Source organism: Clupea harengus, chromosome 9, assembly GCF_900700415.2.
Source record: "Clupea harengus chromosome 9, Ch_v2.0.2, whole genome shotgun sequence".
Classification (NCBI taxonomy): domain Eukaryota; kingdom Metazoa; phylum Chordata; class Actinopteri; order Clupeiformes; family Clupeidae; genus Clupea; species Clupea harengus.
This window is the reverse complement of record NC_045160.1, coordinates 2,662,442-2,687,441: the sequence shown is the minus strand read 5'-3', so window position 1 is coordinate 2,687,441 and position 25,000 is coordinate 2,662,442. Positions and strand designations below refer to the sequence as shown.

The 25,000-nt window shown below is 46.6% G+C and overlaps 1 protein-coding gene across 1 annotated transcript in view; it reads left to right on the top strand.

Annotated features, from left to right (window-relative positions):
* LOC105909260 (neurobeachin-like) overlaps positions 1-24,250 on the top strand; it is a 279,483-nt gene extending 255,233 nt beyond the window's left edge. Inside the window, 9 exon segments of the mRNA XM_031573056.2 lie at positions 6,794-6,883; positions 9,305-9,482; positions 10,929-11,000; positions 11,164-11,319; positions 12,399-12,569; positions 17,880-17,981; positions 18,129-18,325; positions 19,645-19,796; positions 21,477-24,250. Of these exon segments, the coding sequence (XP_031428916.2) occupies positions 6,794-6,883; positions 9,305-9,482; positions 10,929-11,000; positions 11,164-11,319; positions 12,399-12,569; positions 17,880-17,981; positions 18,129-18,325; positions 19,645-19,796; positions 21,477-21,567 (1,209 nt within the window). The 3' untranslated portion in view covers positions 21,568-24,250.
* Positions 24,251-25,000: the final 750 nt, after the last annotated feature.

The window sequence follows — 25,000 nt, the reverse complement described above, 5'->3', positions numbered from 1 at the left end:
GTCATTTGTGACGGGCCGTGGGATATTGTGTCTAAGGTGGAGGATTTTTGTTTTGTTTTGACCTAGCGTGTGCCTCCATCCACAGATACTCTAATAGAGATGAATAGAAATGCTTTTGTTGTTTGTTAACAAGATAGCAAGATTAAGACGATAAAGACCTTTATTGAATTATTAAAACATCTGTTGTTCTGCATTATGTAATTATTTAGCCCCTGTGAAAAGGTCTGATATCTATAAAAAAATGTAATCATTAATAGAAAAAAGACAATCATATACTTACAAAAGCACACGTTTTTGTCTTTGAAATGCACAGGAGGAAAGCGTATACACAATTAGAATCAAGAATCTGAATGCTATATATCTAAACACAAATTACAGCATTGAATAAAAACAATGTATTTTGTCGTACACACATTTTTAGAGTGACCAATTCATTCTGAGATCTTCCCTCAAATCTCATTCATCAAGATTAGTGCCTTTTATCTTGCTGTAAATCTGGTATTGATTAAGTTAATCAATAGACTCTGTGTCCACTGCACTTTTAACCAGCAGCCACAAATGGCTTAATTGAGGAATAAAACAGATAACAGTGAGAATCCGCCAAGACTGCAGCAGCTGGTATGCAGTCTTTCCTTTCTCGCTCTCTCTCTCTCTCCCTCTCTCTCTCTCCCTCTCTCTCACGTGCTCCCTCTCTTCCTCTCTCCCCCTGTGATATCCACCATCTGCTGTCTGAAAAACAAGTCATTTATATACTGTCACTTCCAGGGGAGACTTTATTTATCAAGTGGCCAGTATGCAAATCGCTCAGGAGCTGGGGGTCTAATTATCAAACAATACGGAGGAAGCTTTGCCTTTCATCATCTCCTGCGACTTTCTCAAGACAATAGAAAATGGTCCTTTATTCTTCTCCGTCTCTCTCTCTCTCTCTCTCTCACTTCCTTTTTCTCAGAGCTGTCGACCATTTCCAGATGCAATGGTGTATGACGGCCACATTTGTTAGCTTCAGAGGAGAGAGATTGCGAGTCGCCATCATTAACTGTGGTCAGTTGTATTGCGACGTGTATCTCTGCCACGGAATACGGGCGAAGCACAAAACCATGAAGGCAAAAATGAAATACCGGCCCCATAGCGGCTATGTTGGCGTCAACGGACTCCCTAGCCTTCCATCCGAGAGAAGGGTGTAGTACAAGACAGAACAAACTTAGACCTTGAACTGCACACCCGGTATTTTGATGGCTTTGTTGTGTCAGCGTTGAGGTTTGTTTTTATGTGATTTTATTTTTCTCCCTGTCAGTGTGAAACTAGCACGTAAGGTCAAGCGTAAAGAAAGGGTGTCTGAATCGGAGGGCTGAGACAGAAGGTGTGTGTTTTGAAGTTGCTGTTTTGTGTGTGTGTGTGTGTGTGTGTGTGTGTGTGTGTGAGTGTGTGTGTGTGTGTGTGTGTGTGTGTGTGTGTGTCTGTGTGTGTGTGTGTGTGTGTGTGTGTCTGTGTGTGTGTCTGTGTGTGTGAGTGTCTGTGAGTAAGTGAAGTGTGCGTCTCCCTCCTGCCTCTTCGGCGATGTGACAGTGCCCTCTGTCATACACCCAACTCACGCTGTGCTGCACCCAGTAGGATGGCATCTTAATGAACCCACAAACAGACGGAAACACACATGCACTCATGTGCACACACACACACACACACACACTCACATAGAAAAACACACATTCACACACATCATTGCTCAGGCAAACAAATATTAAAATCCACTGTGACCTTCATTCATTAAACACCTCAGAAGAAACCTCACTGGTGTGTCCTTTATAGTGAGCTCTTGTGTACTTTAACACATCTGACCGCATCTTCTTCACATGCAGGAGCCCTAACTCTGGGGTGTGTGTCTGTTAGCTAGATGAGCCACCTGACATAAACCAAACAGGTATGATGTCGAACAGCATAATTCCAGTCGTTTTACAAATACTCTCCCATGTGACAGATGAGACTGCTAACTCCCATGTTAAGTTGGCCCTAGTGCCACATCAAGCCATCAAGAGATTAAGTGCTTGCTCTAAGAGAGATGGGGGTCCTCTTTCTGTGCCAAATTAAAACCCGCTTTCTCAAACTCTGGTGACAAGCGTCCCTCAGCTCCGGTCGAAGGCACCTAGTGACAGCCTCCCCGAGCTCCGAGCGTGGATGGGGACAAGCAGTTGCCGTGGCGTTGATGGTTGTCGTGACAGCACGCCATGCGTAGGGATGTGAAAGGGAAACATGACAGGAGGCGCTTGATGTGGACCCCGCCGCGACCACAGACAAATGATGCGTCGGACGCTTTTTTTTATTTTATTATTATTGAGCCGAGAGCCTGGATGACAATAAAAAATGGAAGGAAGCGGTTAGGTGGCCAGTGAAGAATAAAATCGATCAAGTTTCCTCAGCGCAGTCGACCATAGCAGTTTAGTTTTTTGTCAACTCTCTTTTTTTGTAAAAACGTATAATGTAGACAGTCGTTTTTTGCCACGGACACCCCTTGTTCGTGACATGCTCTCGTAAGCACTCGAAATAGAAGGAACACTTTGACACCTCTGTCGACCTTTTCCCAGATGAGCTGGCGTAATAAGCTGTGAGTATTCTTGAAAGAACTGTCTGCGGTGATATGTCTTGCTGAACGTCTCGCGGTCCAGTTCAAGTCATCTTCCTAATGTAGATGTCAGCAGTGCCCCATGTCAGTTATGCATTATCCCTCTAAAGCGCTCATCCTCCTTAACACGTGGGTCTGTTTTTCGACATTACACAGCAGCCAGGAGGTGCCACATTAAGGCATGAGTTTCTATTAGATTGATTGGCATGTGCCGCTTGGTTGCTTTTATTAATAGAATTGTTGAGGAATGACATTGGCACATTCCTCTCGAAACCTGTCATCTTTTTTTTTCTTCTTGAAATATGCCTTGGAAGCAGTACAGAGGGAACTCTGCGCGTATCCTCACAGTATCCGGATGACTTACAAAGAAACCTCGCCCGAGAAATTGTTCACGCATAAGTACACATGCGTAAACACACCGCGTTCACACGGGCCCTTCACACGCATAGTTGACTCACTATCTGTTTGCGCATTGCTGGTATTGGCAGGTGCAGCATCCAGGTGCGCGTTAGTTCATTTGGCTTCAACACCTGCCGTCAGGCATCCAGATGAACAAGCCCCCGGCTCCTCATCTTCAAAAAAAAAAACGGTTAGCGGCTGAGTCTGAAATGGACGAGACCTCGATTTGGCGTGGAATTAGCCCAGAATCGGCTGCCGTCCTGACCAGATAGTCGGTCAGTATGTCAGTGTGTCCCCAACAGAAAACCTCAAAGCGTAAAAACTGACAACAGATAAGTCTGGCAAAAGTCCCTCCCCAGGTGCAGTCAGTCAGCATTTCTGTCCCACGCTACAACGTTACTGACGAGGCTCTCCAGAGGACGGCTGATTATGCAACGTGTCCGACCCTCCTCTGATGCAGATCCGGCAAACTCATACCGGATCCGTGCCAGACCTGTGCCAGCGTTAGCTCCTGTCCGACTCCCGTTCCCATCACCAGTCACCGTCACTCGCGAGACTCCAGCTCGACTCCTTCACCTCCGAGGGCCTCCCGTCTGACGCAGCCACGGGTCGCGGCGCTGATTGACAGCCGATGCGTTGTGATGGATGTTTTGCACTCATCCAAGCGTGACGATCGCTTGCCTGCGAGGGAATTCGACATCTGGGCTCATGCAGCGAAAAGCTTCCAGCCTCCTTGTCAGCCCCAAAAAAAACTGCACAGGCTCTGAAGCTCTAAGTGGCTTAAACTAATTAACTGACTTTTAAAGTGTTCGAGATCCCTATCTTCGAAGCAGCTCAACTTTTTTTTTGGAGGGGGGTACGTGTCGATGGAGATTAGTGCGGCAGGGTGTGAAACGAGTCATTGATGTGTTCTGACAGCCTTGAGGAAACGTGACCTGGAGATAACCTTGTGCGATTGCTAACTCCGGGGCTCCCAGAAGGGCAGGTGAACGGTCTCGTCTTGTTCGCTAGTTTTCCTTATCTCAGTCTCCGATGCGCATTTCGTTATTTTTTTTTCTTCACAGACATGCCAGTTTTTTTTTCTGACTCTGAAGACCTGAGGTTTCGTTTTTTAAGTGGTTTATGTCCTAATCTCCATCTTCAGACATTTGCTCGTACACACAGGCCTTTTTTCTATTGATCAGAAGAGCTTAAAAAAAAGGAAATAGAGTACAAAAATAAACAGCTGCCGCGAATGCCACACAGGCTAACCTAAACCCTCTACACCTGAGTTTATTTACTTTCTTCAAGCACAGTTAGAGTGCGACCTCCATTTCCTACATTTCTTTTCCTTTTTTTTGTGTTCATTGCACTCTGTCTCTCTGAGCTGTAAAACCACAACAGGAAAAACATCCTAATTTCCCCTCTTTTCCTCCCGCTTTCTCTCTTCCTTCCATCTTTCTTCTCTGTTTTCCTTATGAAGCAGAGTGATGCTTTCCACATGGCTTCCCCCCCCCCCAGACCTCCTCCTCTTTTGTGATCTCCAGCTCAGATTACTTTATTTGAGCAGACGCCGTGACCCGCCGGCCCCCTGCCTAACCTGAAAGAGTCGTAAAAGCGAGCGGGTTACAGCTTTGATGGACGGCGGGGGAAAGCGGCGCTGACTGACATGTAATGGTTGCCAAATGTGACGGCCGGCGCCTCGCCGCGGAAACCGACTCGAGGGGTTGGTCCCATGGTGCCGGGTCGGCACGACGAGGCAGACGAACACAGGCCTGGGTGACGGCTAGCTCTCGGCAGATGAAGGGCCTGCTCCGCATCAGTGCAAGAAAAGGATACAGAATATGGGAGATAACAGCCCGGTGCAAGCATTTGAAATGCTGTTGAGAAAGACACAAACATGCTTTAACCTTTAGGAACGTAGCGTCACACCAGTGTGACGGCCCCCGTCTGTCCTTAAAAGCGTACCGTCACACCGGTGTGTTTTAGAATTAGGCGACACGAGCGTTCCAATTGCAGCGTAACAATGAGCCTGCGTGTGGGTTACTACTTTACTTCGCTAACGTGAGCTAACATTGTACATTCAGCCACCTTCTCCCATTATGCCTCTTAAGTACCACTGATGGCCTTGTCTCCTGGCAGTGCTGCTCAATGCATACCATTACATGTAGCTACTGTGTAGGTTTGTTCCTGAGTAGATGTATGCATGGTGGCAGTGTGTGTGTGGGTGGGTGGGGGGGGGGGGATTGTGATATCATCTGAATGTCTGGCGTGGGTAGAGACGAGACGTGTCCTCCATTGTGACTTGTGGCAGTGATAGACATCTACAAGCTCCCCTCTGTTGCTGGAATCGAGTGTGTACATGCATGTGAGTGTGTGTGTGTGTGTGTGAGAGAGAGAGCGAATGCTTGGTGGCAGTGATAGACATCCACAGCCTGTGCTGTGATGCTGGAAGCAGCTCTGTGTGAACAGTGTGTGTGTGTGTGTGTGTGTGTGTGTGTGTGTGTGTGTTACATAAGTGTGTGTGTGTGTGTGTGTGTGAGCGAGCACATGATGGCAATGACGGACATCTACAAGCTCCCCTCTGATGCTGGGAGCAGCTCTAGTCACATCCATCACTTCCCCTCATGCAGGCTCATGTTCAATCTCTCTCTTTCTTTCCATTTCTCCTTTCCATCTTTCCCCTCTTTCCTTTCCTCCTTTTCTGTTATCATCTCTTCCTCCTGTTCCCTGCCATATTAAGGCAGATTATCACATAGAATGAGCTACATTTTCTTATGTATTCTGTCTAAATACTCCATAGCTCCTGCACTTCCAACCCTGTCCAGACTATTCACTTCCTCACCATTTCTCTCCTCAAATCAGATGCTCCTGGACCCATAATTCATTAGAGACCCATACACTTCTCCCATTATTTCCCATGCATGTGTCTCTACAGTGTGTGTGTGTGTGTGTGCACTCACTACATCTCTGTGTGTTTTCATGTGTGCATGCATGTGTTTCCTCTATGTGTGTGTGTGTGTGTGTGTGTGTGTGTGTGTGTGTGTGTGTGTGTGCACTCACTACATCTCTGTGTGTTTTCATGTGTGCATGCATGTGTTTCCTCTACGTGTGTGTGTGTGTGTGTGTATATGGACGCACGTGTGTGTGTGTTTTGGAGAGTGCCGCACGGCCACATTTGTTCTTTTCCTATCCTTTGTCTCAGACAACAATGACCTCTGAAAGCGGGCGGGCCTGCCTGGGTCCCGGCCGCCCGTCACTGCAGGTTAGCGCTGGGCTGCTTGGCGGGGCCTGGGCGCTGGGCCGCGGGGGGGTGGTGGGGAGGGGGTGTGGGCCTGGGTAGCTGGGGGAGGAGTGGGGCAGCCTTGCTGGATGGGAATGGTTAAGTGAAGCATACCAATAGGGAGCGGCTTGTCTCTTCCATACTAACACTTGGATGACTCTGCAGGCAGAAAGCTGGGGGTGGGATGGTGGTGGTGTGTGTATGGGTGGGGGTGGGGGTGGGGGGTGGCTGGGTGAGGGTGTTGGTGAGTTAAGGGGAGATGGGGGGAGGGGGGGGGGCAGGCTGGCGGATTGGGAACACACCCTCAACCCTTGCCTCCCCCCACCCCCCTTGGAGGCACGGCTGAGTTAGGATTTGCTTGCATTGTCAAGGAGCGCATTGACCCATCACTTTGATGCACATCGAATGTGACAGCAGCTCCTCTCTCTCTCTACCCCACCCCCCACCCCTCTCTCTCTCTCTCTCTCTCCCTCTCTCTCTCTATTTCTCTCTTCCTCTCTCTCTTTGCCCTGCAGGCGATGGAAGCCCAGATCCAGGCTTTTGGACAGACGCCATCTCAGTTGCTTATTGAGCCTCATCCTCCTCGCAGCTCCGCCATGCACCTGGTAAGAGCGCACAGCATGCTGGGAAACTTTCTTTAACCCACTCAGTGCTGTATGCTTCGGCAGTGGTGTTGGGGGGTGGATATCTCATGCATGTTGACGTGTGTGTGTGTGTGTGTGTGTGTGTGTGTGTGTGTGTGTGTGTGTGTGTGTGTGTTAGTGTGATGTCTGTTCTTTGACAAAGAACACCAACCTGCTGTTTTGGCATTTCAGAACAGGAAGTGAGATGCTCCCTCTGCTGTGTGAGCAGTACTGCATTTATTAGTTTCCGTTTAGCAGGACACACACACACACACACACACACACACACACACACACACGCACACACACACACACACACAATCACAGAGGGAACTGCTATCAAAAAAAGTTCAGCAAATGTATTCAGAGCCAACAGCATTGTTTCACCCCTGAGCAAGGTCTTTGCGTACCCCATAGATCACGACCCGCAAGGTAACTGAAAACTGCATGTTAATGGAGGGCCCAGATGTTGTGTCACATGGAGTTATTTCAGGCAGGCCATATGCAAAGCTGCAGCAGGCTCTCTCTCTGCCGTCTGTTTCAATTTACAGTGGGAGAAGCACACCTTAGCTTGGCACTGGGGCTGAGCTCGCATCTACCACCTGAGCTGCAGTGATCCCAGCCCCCACACCACAACCACAACCACACACACACACATGTATACACACACCAATTACAGCCTTATCCATCCTCGCCTCCAACCAACCTGAGGCCATTTGGCTAGAGAGCGAGAGAGAGCTGGAATAACTGTCAGACTTCTCTCTCTCTTCTCGTGTCTCTTTTCTCTCCTCTCTCTATCTCACTCGCCCTCGCCCCCTCTCTTCTTCTCTCTTTCATTCTGGCTTTTTCTCACTCTATCTTTCACTTTCATCTGACCTCTCTCCCTCTCTCTCTCTCTCTCTCTCCCTCTCTCTCTCTCTCTCTCTTCCTCTCTCTCTCTTTCTGCTTGCCTTTCTCCCAGCGAGCCGCTCGTGTGAGTGAAATCCCAGGGAGGCCTTTTAGCGGCGCTGCCTCTTTAGGAGCAGATGTGAGTGGAGTGGTGGCTGAGGAGGCAGTGATATGGGAAGGTGGGGTGTGATTCCAGCCCTCTGCCGCCACTCAAACCCCACTGCTCCACTCTGCAGCTGAGGCACTCACTGCACCCCACTGCTCCACTCTGCAGCTGATGCACTCACTGCAGGAGCGAGCCTAACCCAGTAAACTTACTGAAGTATAGCAGCCCCCCCCCCCCCCCCCCCCCCCCCCCCCCCCAGAATACAATATATCACAGTATTCTGTTGAACTCCCTGAAGAATTTCCTTTTGCAGAGAAAAACACTATAAACTTGCATATATGCATGCGTACATACGTAAATGCACACACACACACACACACACACACACACACACACACACACACACACACACACACACACACACACACTCACTCTCTCTCTCTCTCACACACACACTCACATATACACACATGTAGACACACACAAACATGCATCATTAATGAAGTCATGATGAAAAAATCGAATTGAACATGATGTAGTTATCAAACATGAAACTACTGAAACTCCAGATACAGAGAGCATAACCCGTGCCTGAAAACTAGGTCATAAAACTCCATATGTGCAATGAGTGTGTTCACACAAACGTGCCTTAGACGAGGTGTTCCCATTCACGTGCCTTCCATATACTGTGTACATGTGAAAGTGCCTTTGACCCTTCATGTTCCTGTTTACTCGTCGTTCTCCCCTCTCTCCCCTTCATAAGCTGTTCCCTGTCTGACGTGTCCAGAATGTTCCGTGGCTGCTCGTCTGGACCTGGTCCTGGTCTCAGATCAGCTCCTGGTCCTGGTCCTGGTCCTGGTCCTGGTCCTGGTCCTGGTCCTGGTCTCAGATCAGCTCCCGGTCCAGATGAAGGGCCCCCTCTCTGATCCTCTCTCCTCCTCTGTCAGCCCCTCGTCTGACCCTCAGCCTCCACACTAATGGCCTTTCATCATTCTGTTCCTCTCTTTCTTTCTTCCTTCTCTCCCACTCTCTATCACCATCTCCTCCATCCTTCTCCTTATCATCCCACGCGCTCCTCTACTCCTGCCAACTCCTCATCTTTCCTCCCGTGCCTTCTTCTTCTTCTTCTTCTTCTTTGGCCTCCTGCTCCTTTTCTTATTTTTCTTCCAATTCCTCCTTCTTTTCTTCTTCTTCCTCTTTTTCTTCCCTCCCTTCTCCCTTCCCCCCTTCTCTCTTCCTCCTCTGCCTGTTTTCTTCTCTCCTGTACCTTCCCGAATCTTTCTTGGTCTGTCTCTCTTTTTCTTCCTCTTCTCTTTCTCTCCCCTCTCTCCTCTTGGGTCTCCTCTCCTCCTCTCTTCTGCTTCCTCTCCTCCTCTCTCTGTTCTGCTCAACAGTGTTTCCTTCCCCAGAGTCCGCTGATGTTTAAGGACCAGATGCAGCAGGACGTCATCATGGTGCTCAAGTTCCCCTCCAACTCGCCCGTCACGCACGTGGCCGCCAACACGCTGCCGCACCTCGCCATCCCCGCCGCCGTCACCGTCACCTGCAGCCGCCTGTTCGCCGTCAACCGCTGGCACAACACCGTGGGTGAGTACAGAATGGCCGGATGGCAACTCACACAGGCTCACTTTGTACACACTTTCTACTATGCAGTTACAAGCTGTATGCACTTAAAATGGCAGCAACCTCTGCACCTACATACATATAAATTCACACATATATACACGTATGCATTCCTTACATGCCACCCCAATGAGTTGCTGTTCTTATGTAAAATCCATGTATTGCTTTTCTCTGTTGCACTCAAAATGTCAGTTATGCAGTTGTATACATATGCCGTACATGCAAACATTAACACATACATGCACTGCTCAGATTCCACATTCCACACTGACATTCTTAAGGTAGAGTCCATGCATTGTCATGTGTGTGTTAAAGCAGTGGAGTGTTGGGTAGGACTGCTGGGCAGGTCACACCTTGCCCCGGAATGAGGTGGCCCTGACTTGGCATGGAACCAGTGGATCAATCAGACTCACACCCGATTAGCTGCAGGCCCACTCCTGAGTCAGGTGCTGTCTGGGGGTTTGCAGCCCCAGCTCTCCCACATGTTCCCACTTCTACGTGGGGGAACAACATTACCCACGAGCCCCTTTCCCCAGGAAACCGGCCCACCTTGAGGTCAGAGGCCACCAGGCTGTGGCGGAGTAAGGTAGAGGTGGCGTGAGGAGGTGGCAGGCAGCAGGCATATGGGAGGTAAATGGGCTCACCTACAACCCCCCCCCCCCCCCCTCCCAAACACACACACGCAAACACACACACACACACACATATGTCCGCGCACACACACACACACACATACATACACGAGTCTGCTCACACCTGCCCATCTGTCACCGCCAGGCTGCGCCGAGCGTCTGACCAAAAATGTCCACCGCGTCGGCCGGCGCGGTGCTCAGACGCTAACGATCGCAGGTGCGCAAGCCCTGCTCCTTCTCCTGCCTGGGAGGGGAGAAATAATGTTTTTGGAGTCTCCTGCAATAATGGCCATAATAAGGCGGCCACATTTTCTCAGCGTGTTGTTCCAGCTTCAAAAATGGCCGCCCTCTTCCCTGCCCCGGTGGCTGGGCTCTGGGGGGTCATAGTTCTGGCCGCCCTCTTCTCTGCCCCGGTGGCTGGACTCTGGGGGGTAATAGTTCTGCACTGCCCCTGACAGGTCGGCTAAAAAAGAAATCAATAAAAGCGCCGTGTGGAAATCATTTCTTGGTGGCCTTCCAAATCCTCCCCACGGTCACGCTGGAGGTCACTAACCAGCCTTGAATTTGGCAATCGGAGCGTGTGTGTGTGTGTGTGTGTGTGTGTGTGTGTGTGTGTGTGTGTGTGTGTGTTAGTGTGAGTGGGTGGCTGATAGAAAGCATGTGTATGTTTTGTGTATTGTGACAGAAAGGCATCTCATTCACTGGCTGTGTTTACTGTATGTGTGGTTGCCCGTGTGTGTGTGTGTGTGTGTGTGTGTGTGTCGGCATGTGTCCATAGGTCTTCGAGGAGCACCTGGCTACTCCCTTGAGCAAGCCCATCATCTTCCCATAGAGATGGACTCTCTGATTGGTGAGCATAACAACTTTACTGAAAATAAATGTAATAAAATAAATAAATCTTCACATTGCTGACTAGGAGATGACAGGACGACATGCAACTGAGCAGCTGATAGCAATCACACAAAGTGATAATTGGTGTCTAATCACTGCTAACGAGTACCTTATTTGTCTAGCCAACAACTCCGGAGTGAACAAAAGGCAGATCACTGACCTGGTGGACCAGAGCATTCAGATCAACTCCCACTGTTTTGTGGTGACCGCCGATAACCGCTACATCCTGGTGTGTGGATTCTGGGACAAGAGCTTCCGGGTCTACTCCTCTGAGACAGGTACGCTAGCGGACTGAAGTCCTGAGGGAGCTGTATCGACAGTGTGAAATGACACGCCTGAGAAATGTTTCACGTGAAAAACCTGCGCGGTGGTGGTTGGTTTATTTAGCTGTAACAGTTCACTTGAAGCACCAATTTATCACTGAGTGTGTGTGTGTGTGTGTGTGTGTGTGTGTGTGTTAATGCTAATTGATTTACTACTGAATACCAGTGTGCTCTGCCTGTGCGTGTGTGTGTGTGTGTGCTAATTGCTAATCAGTTCATCAGTGACGCTTCAGATAAAACAAAAATCTAATCTCCATTTTCATAACTATTGGCAGGAGAATAGCACTGAGCGGTTACGTTCATAAAACATTGCCTTCTACTCCTTTACGGGTAGATTCCACATAATTGCTCCTCTCCACTGAGCCTCTCAATTACTCTAATAGCGGCTTTGCAGGAGGAGGTGGAGTGTGTGTAAGCGCTTGCTGAGGGGGGCCTCACACACACACACACACACACACACACACAGCGCTGTGTAAATAGGCCGTGGTGGAGTCATCTCCATCAGTGCCACCTGAGCTGGCGGGCTGTTTTGATGGCGCACTGAGTGGCGAAGATCGTCTGCAGGTGGAAGCCATTTTGCTTTCAAAGGCTCCCTTCAGAAAGCCCATCAGTCATTTGGAATTGCTCAGAAAATGACATGCTTTTACAGCTCTCTTGTAATTGTTGGATGTCTGAAAGCTATTTAAGATGTAATTGTTGAGCTGTTATTTGTACTTTGTGACCCAACTGATCCATAGAGGATCTAACTATATTTTCCTCCTGCAGATCTCATATCTTGAACAGTCTGCTACTAACGTTGTCCTATGAATCTTGTAAAGTCAGCATTTAGACTTTAAATTGAATTCATTTAGCAAAACTACTTTGTGGAAATCTCTGTTATACTTTATTTTGAACCAGTGTTAGAAATGGTCTCTCTTTGTAAGAAATGAAGATCTTAATATCAGAACCTACAAACTAAAACTGGCCTCCAGTTCTATTTGTGTCTGTGTTGTGTTTACTGCCTCACCTGTATGTGTACCCCCCCCCCCCCCCAGGCAAACTCACCCAGATTGTGTTTGGCCACTGGGACGTGGTGACGTGTCTGGCCCGCTCCGAGTCCTACATCGGGGGCGACTGCTACATCGTGTCGGGCTCCAGAGACGCCACGCTGCTGCTGTGGTACTGGAGCGGCCGCCACCACATCATCGGAGACAACCCCAACAACAGTGAGTCAGCAGCGCCGTCATGACAACCTGGGGAAAGAAACGGGATGGACAAGGTTCATTCTGTCAGTACAAACTAGCTTTGTTACAGGAAACACAAACTCCAGTGAATTAGCTGTGCATAAGCTACAGCTGACACAAATGCCATGCATCCCAGTGATATTTATCATAGCATAATACTCATAACACAGGGATCTCTCGTTTTTATTCGCTCTAACTCAAACGTATGTGCGATGTAATTAAACCATCTGTTTTTTTCTCCGTTAAATGCCACAGATGGTATTTTTTTATTTTCCCTTTCCCCTTTTGGTCCTAGGTATTAAAAAAACAGTAACATTTTTATTTTGTTCTGTTAGGCAATGCTATCTCTGAGAGCATTTTTCTCCCGTTTCATCTGTGTCTGACAGAGTGCCCCATTAAGGAAAACACAATACACCCGCTTGAGTCTACATAGATCATTTTCATCATTGTGTGGTTCATATCGATGGCTACTAAACAATTGTGTTTTCCATACAGAGGCATTGTAAGAGGCACCTCCTTTGTGAATGGCCTCTGTAGGACAATAATAGAAAATGACAATATTATAAAACACATCCACAAATCACATCAGAGACACGGGATCCATTGATCAGGCCTAGGTCTATTACAGAGTCAAAGAAGTACACAAACAAAGTGTGGTTGTCATGGGGAATCAGTTTATGACGAGGGTCTGTTCATTATCAAGCTGATTTCATTCATTACTTAATTTTGATCAGTTTGGAGGTCTTTTTTTTTACAGTTCAGAGTATTATCTTTGTTCACTGTTAATGAGCTCTGGATTTGTAACTTGTGATACTTTTGTCAAGTCTCTAATTTTCATGTCTCTAATTTCAATGCCCCAATTATTGGACTTCCGAACTGCAAACAACAAATTAACAATCAGTATATCGCTGTGTGTGTGTGTGTGTGTGTGTGTGTCCGTGTGTGTGTGCGTGTGTGTATGTGTGTGTGAAATCCTGTGTTTCCATGTGTCAGGAACTGTGGTTTAGGTGTGAGTGTTTTATAATTAACTTTCAAGCGGCTCAGACAGTTAATTAAGAATTTCAGCATGGTTGCCTCCAATTAGCAGCACACAGATCCACTCAAGTATCCAAGAGAGGAAAGCACATTTCCCAAGATATTAGCACCAATAGTGCTTACCGTGCACCTTCCACCAGACCAAGAAGGAGCCGTTAGCACAGGCAGAGTGCAGATCCTGGAAAATCTCTTCCTGAATGTGTTCTAGTAATGATCAAATTATATTATATCCTCGCAAGCAGCTGTGCTAGATGAGGTTGTTGGGGCCGTCTCTCTAACAGGCTTCATAGATTTTTCTTGTACTGTTTGTGAGCTGTAAAAACAGTGTTTGTCATTTAATCATATAGACAGATGCGTAGGATCGGGAATGGAAGTTGGGTGTCCTATTTGTTTTGTTTGGCCTTGTGCGTAATGACTGTAAACACAATTACATGTAGTGTAATGTATCTGGAGGCCCAAAGACAGACTGCCGGGCAAATTGCTGGAAGCAGTACAGCGGACCGATTGGGAAGCAAAACACAGAAGTGATCACTAGAGTGCACTCTAGTGGCTATTTAGTGCTATAGCAAGAACAGTGTTTTTTAGGGTTCCTGAGGGCATTTCTCTGTCTTTTGTATTTCAAGGAGAAAAAAACATAAAAAATATATATTTTTATATTTTAGATACGTATATTGTTGTGAAAAGTTTTGGTGATGTTTATCCTATGATCCAAATGATCATTGTATTTTGAACTTGATACGAGGATCCGGGGCATTTGGAGCACAAAGCACACAGTCAGAAAAGTACATACAGCAAAGTTCAGAAGAAAAGTACATACAGCAGGCACACCTGAATTCAATCTGAATTTAAAGTCCCAGACACAACTGAATTTAATCTGAATTTTTCGTCTAGAACATTCCATCGTGAAACACAGGATTTAGTCTCAGTCTTCTCGACCCGTGAAGGTGTCAAGTGGCGCGGTCATGGCTGTAACGACGCGGTATCATTCCGTTTCCACCCCCGTGAGGTCATTGCAGTACCCCCTGGCCCCCCCCCTGAGAGCCTCGGGAGCATGCGGGGTCATTTCATGCGTGTTATACTCCTGACAAAGGCACCGCTCCGAGGGGCGGAATGGGGACGTGGTGTGAATATTCAGAGAACTCTCACTCTCACTCTCTCTCTCTCTCTCTCTCTCTCTCTCTCTCTCTCTCTCTCTCTCTCTCTCTCCACCCTGTCCTGTCCTGGATAGTGTTTGGCTCCCTCCGGGCAGTGGCGGTGGCAGAAATTGATTTTGCGGGCTTGCGGGAAGAAAAGGGGGCCAGCTCCGCGGCATCTATTTTAAACGGCTGATAATTAAAATTACTTTCAGCTCAATCAGACCCTTTGCTTTTCAGACCTGTATTGTGTGTGTGTGTGTGTGTGTGTGTGTGTGTGTGTGTGTGTGTGTGGCTGTTTTTCAAAGTAATTGTGGCTGCACACTCAGTCTTGGCCCCTGGGACCCCCCCCTTCAGCGTGCCAGTATTGGAGAGGGCCCACGGTGGCGGCCTGATTGAATTCTTTTGTGAGGCCGAGGTGAGGTGAGGGCAGGTGAGCTGCAGAGAGCCCCTCTGTGGACCCTCTCTGTTCCCGGTCCCCAGAGAGCCAGGGCCTGACACATGTCCCGTCCCCCATCCCTGCTGCTCTACGCGGGGCTGACAGGCAGCGCTGGCCCTGGACCCCCTCCATCGATCGCTACCCCCGGTTCCCCAGCGAAGGGAGGTTTGGCGCTGGAAGAGATAGACATTTATTCGAGAGTCAGCACTCGCGCACTCTTAGGCTACGGTGGCAGATTCTGTATTGATTGTCACTGCACACAACAGGTTCTCAAAGTGGTGTCAGATGGATGTAGTGTCTAACACACCTCATAGTGACATGACCCATGTCAGACCCACGTACTGTGGACAGCTCCTGTAAGCTCATAAATCTCTCATGTTATAGCTGTAAATAAAATGGTATAATGGCACATCTCACAGCCCTCAGTTGAGAAGAGTAGCCTAGTTTTAGGTCAAATATTAGTAGATGGAAATGCACTACTGCACACTTCCCTCTCTCCTTGCTTCAAAAGAGCAGGCCTTGTCCGAGTAACGGTGTAAGTGCGTCTGAACCTGAAGTGGAGGGACTGTGGTGAAAAGAGTGTTTGCGGCTGCGGTAGTTTCCTCCAGAGGGCCGTGCTTACTCCAGCAGTGAAGGCCCCCCCCATTGATCTCCATAACTAATGACAGCGCTGCACCTTATTCTACTAATCAAGTTAATTACACCAGAGGGCCTCTGCTTTGTTGTGCAGTTCCACTTGGACGAGAGCGTTAAACTTCATTGACTTGTGCGTTCACTCGCCCGTGAATCTGCAGAGGTCGTTTGCTAAGATAAGTATTTTACTTGCCAACTTTTTTTCATCGATTTCAGATAACTTGGTTACATTTTGAAGGCACCAGTGAAAACTGCCACCATGTTTTCTGCTGTAGCTAAGCTCTCCTTCATATGAGTCCCTGGCTTTAAAACTGTCTGTTCTATTACTGTGAGCTGTGGAACATCAGCGTCTCATCAGTAGTACCCAGTGCTTTAAACTGTCTGTTCTATTACTGTGAGCTGTGGAACATGAGCATATCATCAGTAGTACCCAGTGCTTTAAACTGTCTGTTCTATTACCGTGAGCTGTGGAACATGAGCATATCATCAGTAGTACCCAGTGCTTTAAACTGTCTGTTCTATTACTGTGAGCTGTGGAACATGAGCATATCATCAGTAGTACCCAGTGATTTAAACTGTCTTATCAGGGGCCTCTGGGTTTGTAATGGCACTTCTTATGAATCATGTAAGTTTGATGAAAGTTTGGGAATATTCAGATTCACGAGGAATGGAAAATCTGAGCCTGCTATAAATCAGAGACGGTGTGAATTCTCAGCCTGATATATATTTACGTCTGATGTTGTTTCCCAAGCTGGGTATATAAATTAGTTTTCAGTGATACAAAGTGTGATGGGGCTCATCGCAGAGCAGAGCTGTCGCACAGCATGATGGAACTGTGTGTGTGTGTCTGTGTGTGTGTGTGTGTGTGTGTGTCTGTGTGTGTGTCTGTGTGTCAGACTGCCACGCCCATCAGCTGGTGTGGGTGTGGTCAGGTGCTTTTGGAAATAGCCCACTAACCTCTCCCCTTCTCCTCATCAATCATGTGACAGAGAAGGAGAAGCCTAGTCGCCTGTGGCCTCATGTGACACACACACACACACACACACACCAAACATACATGAAACACACACTCACCAAATGCCTAAATAAGTGTGCACACAGATGTATGTAGACATACATATCGACATGAAAACATGCGCCTCACACTCACACTCACACTCACACTCACACACACACACACACACACACACACACACACACACACACACACACACACACACACACACACACACACACACACACACAAACACACATACATCCAGCTGACACGCAGTGACACACTCTTTATTTCCATGACAATTAAAGGGGCGGGTGGAGGCAGCAGGCGTGTGTCAGGCACAGGCTCCCGTGAGGCCAGCTTTAGTGCTCAACTCCACTGGGTCTGACAGTCAGCACACACACACACACACACACACACACACACACACCACACACCAGCAGACAAGACGCAGCACCACACAACACGCACACACCACACACCAGCAGACAAGACGCAGCACCACACAACACGCACCCCGCTGCTAACAAACACTAACACGTTCTTACAAACACTCTGACTTCTGGGTCTTTTGTTTCTCCTGTTGAGAATAGGGCCACGAACACTCACTCAACACACACAACAGGTTATAAATCATTATGAGGAGATAAACGTAAGCTAAAGAAAGATGGATTGGGATTCTGAAACAAGTGAGCTACCTCCCAAGTGTGCAACATGCTAGAGGGATTTTTCTTTTTTTATATCTACAGACAATGTTGCTAAGTTGTCTCAGAGGAAGTGTGAAGCATTTGGCATTCTCCTACCTTTCTATTGATGAAAGTAGCTCTGTGGTATGAGCTCTTAGGGTTTAGCAAGGGCTTAAGCATTTTCTACGGAGGAAGGAGGATGAGATGAGGAAGGTTTTTTATTCTTTTCTCAGTGTTTTATCATGATGACTCCTCAAATCGAGGCTGAATCTAAAAAAGGGTTGCTGCTCTGATCTTGCACAGACTGGCCCCCTGACAATGATCAGTTCCTCGTGTTTGAAGTCTCATTTCTCCGCTGTGTGTGTGCAGGTGACTACCCGGCTCCTCGTGCAGTGCTGACGGGTCACGACCACGAGGTGGTGTGTGTGTCTGTGTGTGCCGAACTGGGCCTCGTCATCAGTGGAGCCAGGGGTGAGTGGAACAGCCCAGCAATAAACATATTATGTGTGTGTTACCCTCACATCCTGTCGAAGCCCCGAAGATCCAGTTTTAGCCTCCTTATGTGTTTGTGTGTGTGTGTGTGTGTGTGTGTGTGTGTGTGTGTGCGCCGTCCTGAAGAGGGTCCGTGTCTGGTGCACACCATCACCGGGGACCTGCTGCGGGCCCTGGAAGGCACCGATCTGTGCGCCCTGCCGCGCCTCATCTCCGTCTCCAGCGAGGGCCACTGCATCATCTACTACGACAGGGGCCGCTTCTGCAACTTCAGCATCAATGGCAAGCTGCTGGCCCAGATGGAGCTGACCGACTCCACACGGGTGAGCCAGGCCGCCCCCCCCCCCCCCCCCCCCAGACACACACACACACACACACACACACACACACACACACACACACACACACACACACACACACTCATCGTACACTGCTTTTATTTACTTAATCTCACATCTCTCACACAGAATAGTTTATAATGCTGTCACAGTTGAAGCACAGTAATGTTTGGAATGAAGTGGGCAGTGTGAGATAGTGGAGTTTCAGTCTTGTAATGTGGTTTCGCAACCCCCTTTCTGTCCTGGAGAAATGTGAGTGAGTGAGGAGAGAAGGGTACGAGAGGAAGCAGAAAACGAGAGACTTTTATCAGATCAGTTGAAACCCCTGTGAGAAAAACACACGCTGAAATATAAGAGCGGATGGGGTCACAAGGCGTGTCAGAAACTATCAGACAGTCATGCATTCATGAGTTCAGAACAATGAAGATTCATTTACAGCTGCCAAGAGGAAATTTACTTTTAAGTTTACAAACAGTGACTGTTCATAGTCAGCATATTTCTCCCATTTATATCAACACAAAAAAAAGACTCCTGTGAACATTCTGGAGATAAAGAAAATGGAATGTTGCAAAAGATTTGAATGTGGTCGTTAAAGGCTTCTCAGCTTACTCAGCTTAAGGACCATAGAAGAAGTGTTTTTCATGGATCCTATCCGATGATTGGGGTGATAGGTCTAGGGGTGAAAAGACTGTTATTTTGGATCATTTGTTTTGTGGTGGACACATTTATATTTAGAAGCTGTAGTCTGTCCTTATAAGCACCCATCCAGAATCTTGTGTAGAAATACGCAAGTTCCCCTTCAGGACAATGTGGCTGTTTTGTAGATCACATGCATAACTCTCCTGGCCTTAGGGGCCGTCCACACGACAACAGAATGTTTTAAAAAACATATCGTTTTTTTTTTCATTTGCATTTTCAAGATGTTTCACATCCATATGACAACATTGAGAACTTATTCTCGTCTACTCAGATACGAAAACAACTAGTGAAAAGCTGCAGTAGCCTCTGTGTCAGGGTTTCGTCAACAGTCTGTTACAAACAGAAATATAATGCAGCCTAAATAATGTACCCTACAGCTAGGTTGAATTCTAGAACCCTTTTTCAAGAATGTGTATTTTCAGGCCTCCAGAACGCCGTTGTCATGTGGATGAAAGGCAAAAACGTTTCCATTTTCGCAAAAACTCAGTCCTCACTGTTGTGTACAGCCCCTTAGATTTTTCCTGAGATTGCAGTGAAGGGCCCCAGTGTTAGCTTGTGTCTTGGTGGGCTATATCACCGTAGTAACCCTAAACGTTTTCCTCTAGGCCATCCTCCTGAGCAGTGACGGACAGAACCTGGTGACGGGCGGGGACAGCGGCGTGGTGGAGGTGTGGCAGGCCTGCGACTTCAAACAGCTCTACATCTACCCCGGCTGCGACGCCGGTGTCCGCGCCATGGACCTGTCGCACGACCAGAGGTGAGCCGGCCACCGTCACTGCCGCGCAACAAATAGCTCCCCGCTCCGACGCCAGCCCCGACGAAATATGACAAATGGGCCGGGACGCGCGGGCGGCCCTTTCTCGGGAAGTGTGTCGTTTTGTTGAGTGTGAGATACGGTGGTGGCGGGGATGGGGGCTCAGGCTGCAGATGAAAAGGCTGTAGATGAGGCCTTACTCATTTCATGGTTGTCACTGTGCATTTAGGAGTGAGGGGAGGCAGAGAAAGAGCATCCATTCCCGCCCCCCCTTTGTTTGCCTTAAATAGAAACTGGTTACCATAGAGACAATGGGCCCTAATTTGATAGATGCACACCACGGGTTCCTACTCAGAAAATAAAGAAGGGTATTGCGTGAAGCTATTTAGATTACTAGCGCACAGATGTGCCTTCGAGGGCAGACCCACGCCTCATTTAGGTGTGGGTAATTAAAAAGGTATGTGTTGCATGGAAATTGTTTCGCGGAAGGCGTTCTGCTACTTCGTTCTTTGAAATGTAACCTGCATCTTGGTTTTCAACGTCTGAGAGACATTTAATCTAATCTCTATATTGTTGGACAGCATAACATTGACGCTAAATCGGTTACTAAATCGACCGATCATGTAAGTCAACAAAATATGTTTCCAAATGGCTACATAGGCTTCACAATGATGCTTAACACAGACAGTGAATAAAATAATCCAGTCTCCTATCATCAACAAAAAGCAAGACAGAAAAGTGATATTTTTGTACTTTACAGGATACACACACACACACACACACACACACACTCACACACACGCATTGCTGGAGCTGTACTCTGGAGTGGATTGACCCTGATAATGCACCAATCCAGCAGATGTGTTTAATTTGCTGCAGTCACACTAGATCGATCTAAGCACACATAAAATCCTTTATTATCAAAGTAAAAATGCAACACAGTTTTCCATTGCCTCCAAGAGTTATTCTGACTCACCAGAACATACACTGGCAGTATGCCGCTCGCTCAGCATGTTTCTGACCTGCAACCGATATTTAACCTTTGCAGTTCAGGAATGTATGCTATTTAAAGTTTATGTTCATTTCATCTCATCTGTAACGTCCTGTGGTGAAATGAAAAAAGGGAATTAGAAAATCACCACCAAGCATAGTCCTACACGACCGTATAGTGATGCATGTCGTTAACCTTTCTTATCCTGGCCGCTACACCCAGTGTGCAGTGTGGGAATGCATTAGTTAGTTAGTTTACAGCGGTGTGGTGGTATGGCCCAGACGCCCTCTTCACTGCCTGTCCTGAGGCTGTGTTCCCTCAGTGTGACCCTGGCCGATGTGGGTCTGCTGCCCCCTGAGTGCCGCAGGCACAGGGACAGAGGCCCCAGTGCTGCTGGAGGGGCCCCTTGTGTTTCAGCAGAGCCCTCGAGGCACCAGAGGGGCCCCGTAATTTACAGTCACTTTTACTGCACACCCCCTAAGCGGAGCTTAATTCTTTATCAGGAGGGGGGGGGGGGAGTGTAACAGGAGGCTCTGTTATTCCTGCAGAATTCCCCTAGTAAGTGCTAAAGGCATGGTCACATGTCAGTGTACGTGTAAGACGTGTGAGCACACACACACACACACACACAAACATAAACTTGAGTCATGCTTTCTCCTTACTTTGATCTTTTTGTCTCCCCCCCATCACAGGACTCTAATCACTGGCATGGCATCTGGTAGTATTGTGGCGTTCAACATCGACTTCAACCGCTGGCACTACGAGCACCAGAACCGCTACTGAGAGCTGGAACAGGAGAGGGACTCGGCCCAGGAAGGGGAGGAGGCCCAGACCAGGGAACAGGGGAGGCAGCTGCTGCAGGGTGTGGGTACAGTCCCAAAGCTCAACTCAAGTACAGCAGACAAATGGAAATGGGGGGAGAGAGAGAGAGAGAGAGAGAGAGAGAGAGAGAGAGAGAGAGAGAGAGAGAGAGAGAGAGAGAGAGAGAGAGAGAGAGAATGAAAGTGAACAGAGAGGAAAAGGAGGGATATACAAATGTGAAAGATGTCAGGAGAGGACGTGGACCTTTTGGCTCCTTTGGTGAGATATCCATGAGAGATGCCCAACATTGCCATCAGTGAGACTTTGGACCCCAGTGCGTCTACATCAACTCCCCTAAGATGGCAGCTGAGCTGTTTTGAAATCAGCAGAGGAGCAGAAAACCCAAAGTCTTCTTAGAAGGGGATATAGAAGGTGGAACACATGGTGGAACAATAAAAAATGTAAAAGACATCCAACGCAAATAGTTGGGGAATTCAAAATTCTTAAGTATTATATAAGTTCAATTTTATGCAGTTTGAAGAGAATATGACAAAAAAAAAAAAGAGTAAACAATTTTTTTTTTCCCATTCTACCTGAAGTCCATACTATGTTCCAGACTGTGAAATATAATACTGTAAACAGCAGACAAAATATATATAGCCAACATTTATACAGTACACATTTGTATGCCAGATGCACAAATTGCCATCACTGCTACAGGACACGTTTGATTTCTCTCCTGTTTTGATTTGAAGTATAAATACTGTAAGCATTATATACTGGGACTGAGAGGATGAATCTGTTTCTTCCCCCCCTGTGAATACTGGGGGGAGCTTATTGTGCAAATGCTCCGATACTGTTAGTTTTAGTGTGTAAACGTTTGATCATTGCGTCTGTGCTGACCTGCCATTTGCCATCCTCCACCAGGCTCCATTTCCGAGTCCACGTTTCAGCACACAGAGTCTCTTGTCTGTCTGAACGTCTGCCGTTGTGATGGTGCCCATCCGCTCGATGGCGTCCATCCGCCAAACGAGAAACTCATGTGTAACGAGTATGTAGATGTTTTTTCTAGGCCACTTCCTTTAATCCAATTCAAAGTGACCGATCATTTGTGAGAGTATTTCATTTCCCCGAGTCTATGATGTATTGCAAAACATGATCAGCAGGAAATTGAGTTTTGCACAGTGCTGCTTTTCTTTTGGGTTGTGTTGCTGTATGCAGTTTCTTTCTACGTCTGTTTCGATATGCATTACGCAATGTGAGACATGCAACAATTATACTTCACTGAAAATGAAATGCAAATGTATGGATGTTGCGCTAAAGGGCAACGCAGTTGGCAAGCGATTACCATGACTCGGTAGTTCATTAGGGTTTTGCTTTAGGAACGTGTCTCACTTTCTTATGTTAAACACCCTCTTGGTAATTTAGTTATAGACTGTCACGGTAAAGGAAGTGGGACGTAAACAAGGTAGCCCACATAAAATTCAACACAAAAGCAGGTGTCAATCATTTGACATTTTCTTGCAGAGAAAGGGGGAGAATTGACATCAGTGGATATGATTTTATGTATTTAAGTTGGTGTTTTTTGTTTTGTTATATTAACATTTATAATTTTCATTTTATTTACATAGCAGTCTGTATTTTTTGGAGTGGGTGGGGATGACGAGGGTCATAGAGAATCAAATGAGATATAAACTGGGTACACGAGAAGAGATGCCACTCATTGTTAGCATATTTTGGGAGGGAGAGAGAAAGTGAGGGAAGGGAGTGGTTCAAAGTAAACCTAGCGCTTTAGCTGCATTTCACTCAAGAACATACCGTGCATAACAACAATATGTGGTCAGTACGGCAACGACACTCAGTCATTCTACTGTCTTATGTTCATTTTAGTGTCACACACCTCTCCCTGCTCTTTACGTTTTGAAACCATGAGGCAATAAGCAATATTACTATCTGTTTGTAACATAAAAACAACACAAGACTCATCTGAAGAAGCTGGCATTTTGTCATGTAAACAATTTCAATACAACACGATACACAAAAAAGTAGTAATCCAACAAAAATTATTTTGAACTATTTTTGGATAGAGTAAGTTACTGTTACCATGTTTTATGACACATATGTAAAACATGCCATCATAAGTTTGAGTTGAAGTTAGACTAAATAATATGCAAATGTTTGAGTTTGCCTTCTCTGTGTTTCACATTCCACGTGTCTCCGCAGAAAGACTACCCTAAACTAGGCATTGGTTTTGCATGCGAGGATCTGCTGACGCACAGGGATGGTACCGTGTACTTGACTTTTTTTGTTTGTTTCTTGGGCATCATATTTTAGATTTGATAATAATGTTGATAATGCAAGGTATTTTGAATATGGCGGGGAATCTTGCGCGACAAGAGGGAGTTTTGCTAAACAATGAACCATATTTATGCTATGATTTTTTTTTTTTTTTATGTAATATTGCTTTGAAAAAAACTTTTATTTATATTTATGTACCTGCTGTTTATTTACTTGGCACACATTTGAAGCTCATGGTTTACACGGTATTTGTTTCAAGCTGTTCAACATAACTTAATGCTGATATATCTAAATTGGTAACTGTAAAATAAGTTGAAATGATTTCCTTCTGTTGTTTTTTTATAATAAAAGGTGAGAAACCACTGAATTGTTGTTCAATATGTGCTTCCTTTTCTAAGGTACAGCATATGATTTATGATACATTTCACAGCCATAGCGAGGTACATTTTTAAAACATCATAAATAAGTATTTAAATAAATTAGATATGCTATGTGTTTAAATGGCAGAGAACAGTGTTCTATAATTCAATTTAGACTGCAGATTACCATCTAAATCTTCTTTCACATGCCCTATCAAAACTGAACGTTTCTTTACAATAAAACATAGGGTTGAAAATGTTTCCATTTACTACTGGCTGTATATTTGATTTTTCTCTAAAAGTACAAATAAAATAGACACACCTGTACACATGTGCACTGCACGCATGCACGCACGCACACACACACACACACACACACACACACACGCACACACACGCATGCACACACACACTCAGACATATAGGCAGATGAAGGAAATGTGTTTATTAATGTTTGGTTTTCGGTTGGGTGCACCAACGTCGGATGACTGCTACTGTACATAGAAGCGATGGCATACTATTCATCCATACTCTCGAGAGCCTTTAAGCTACTAGATGGGAACACAAAGAGACTGAATACTCTGGACCCATGACCATACTACGTCTATGAAAATGCAGTCATTGGGAATGAAATTATGAAGTTTCTTTTTTCATACAACACCACTCACCCTTACATTTAGACACTGACCCGAGGATCGATCTTCAGACAATGTCTTTTTGCATGTTTTTTTTTTGTTTTTTTTTAAACAGAATGTTAT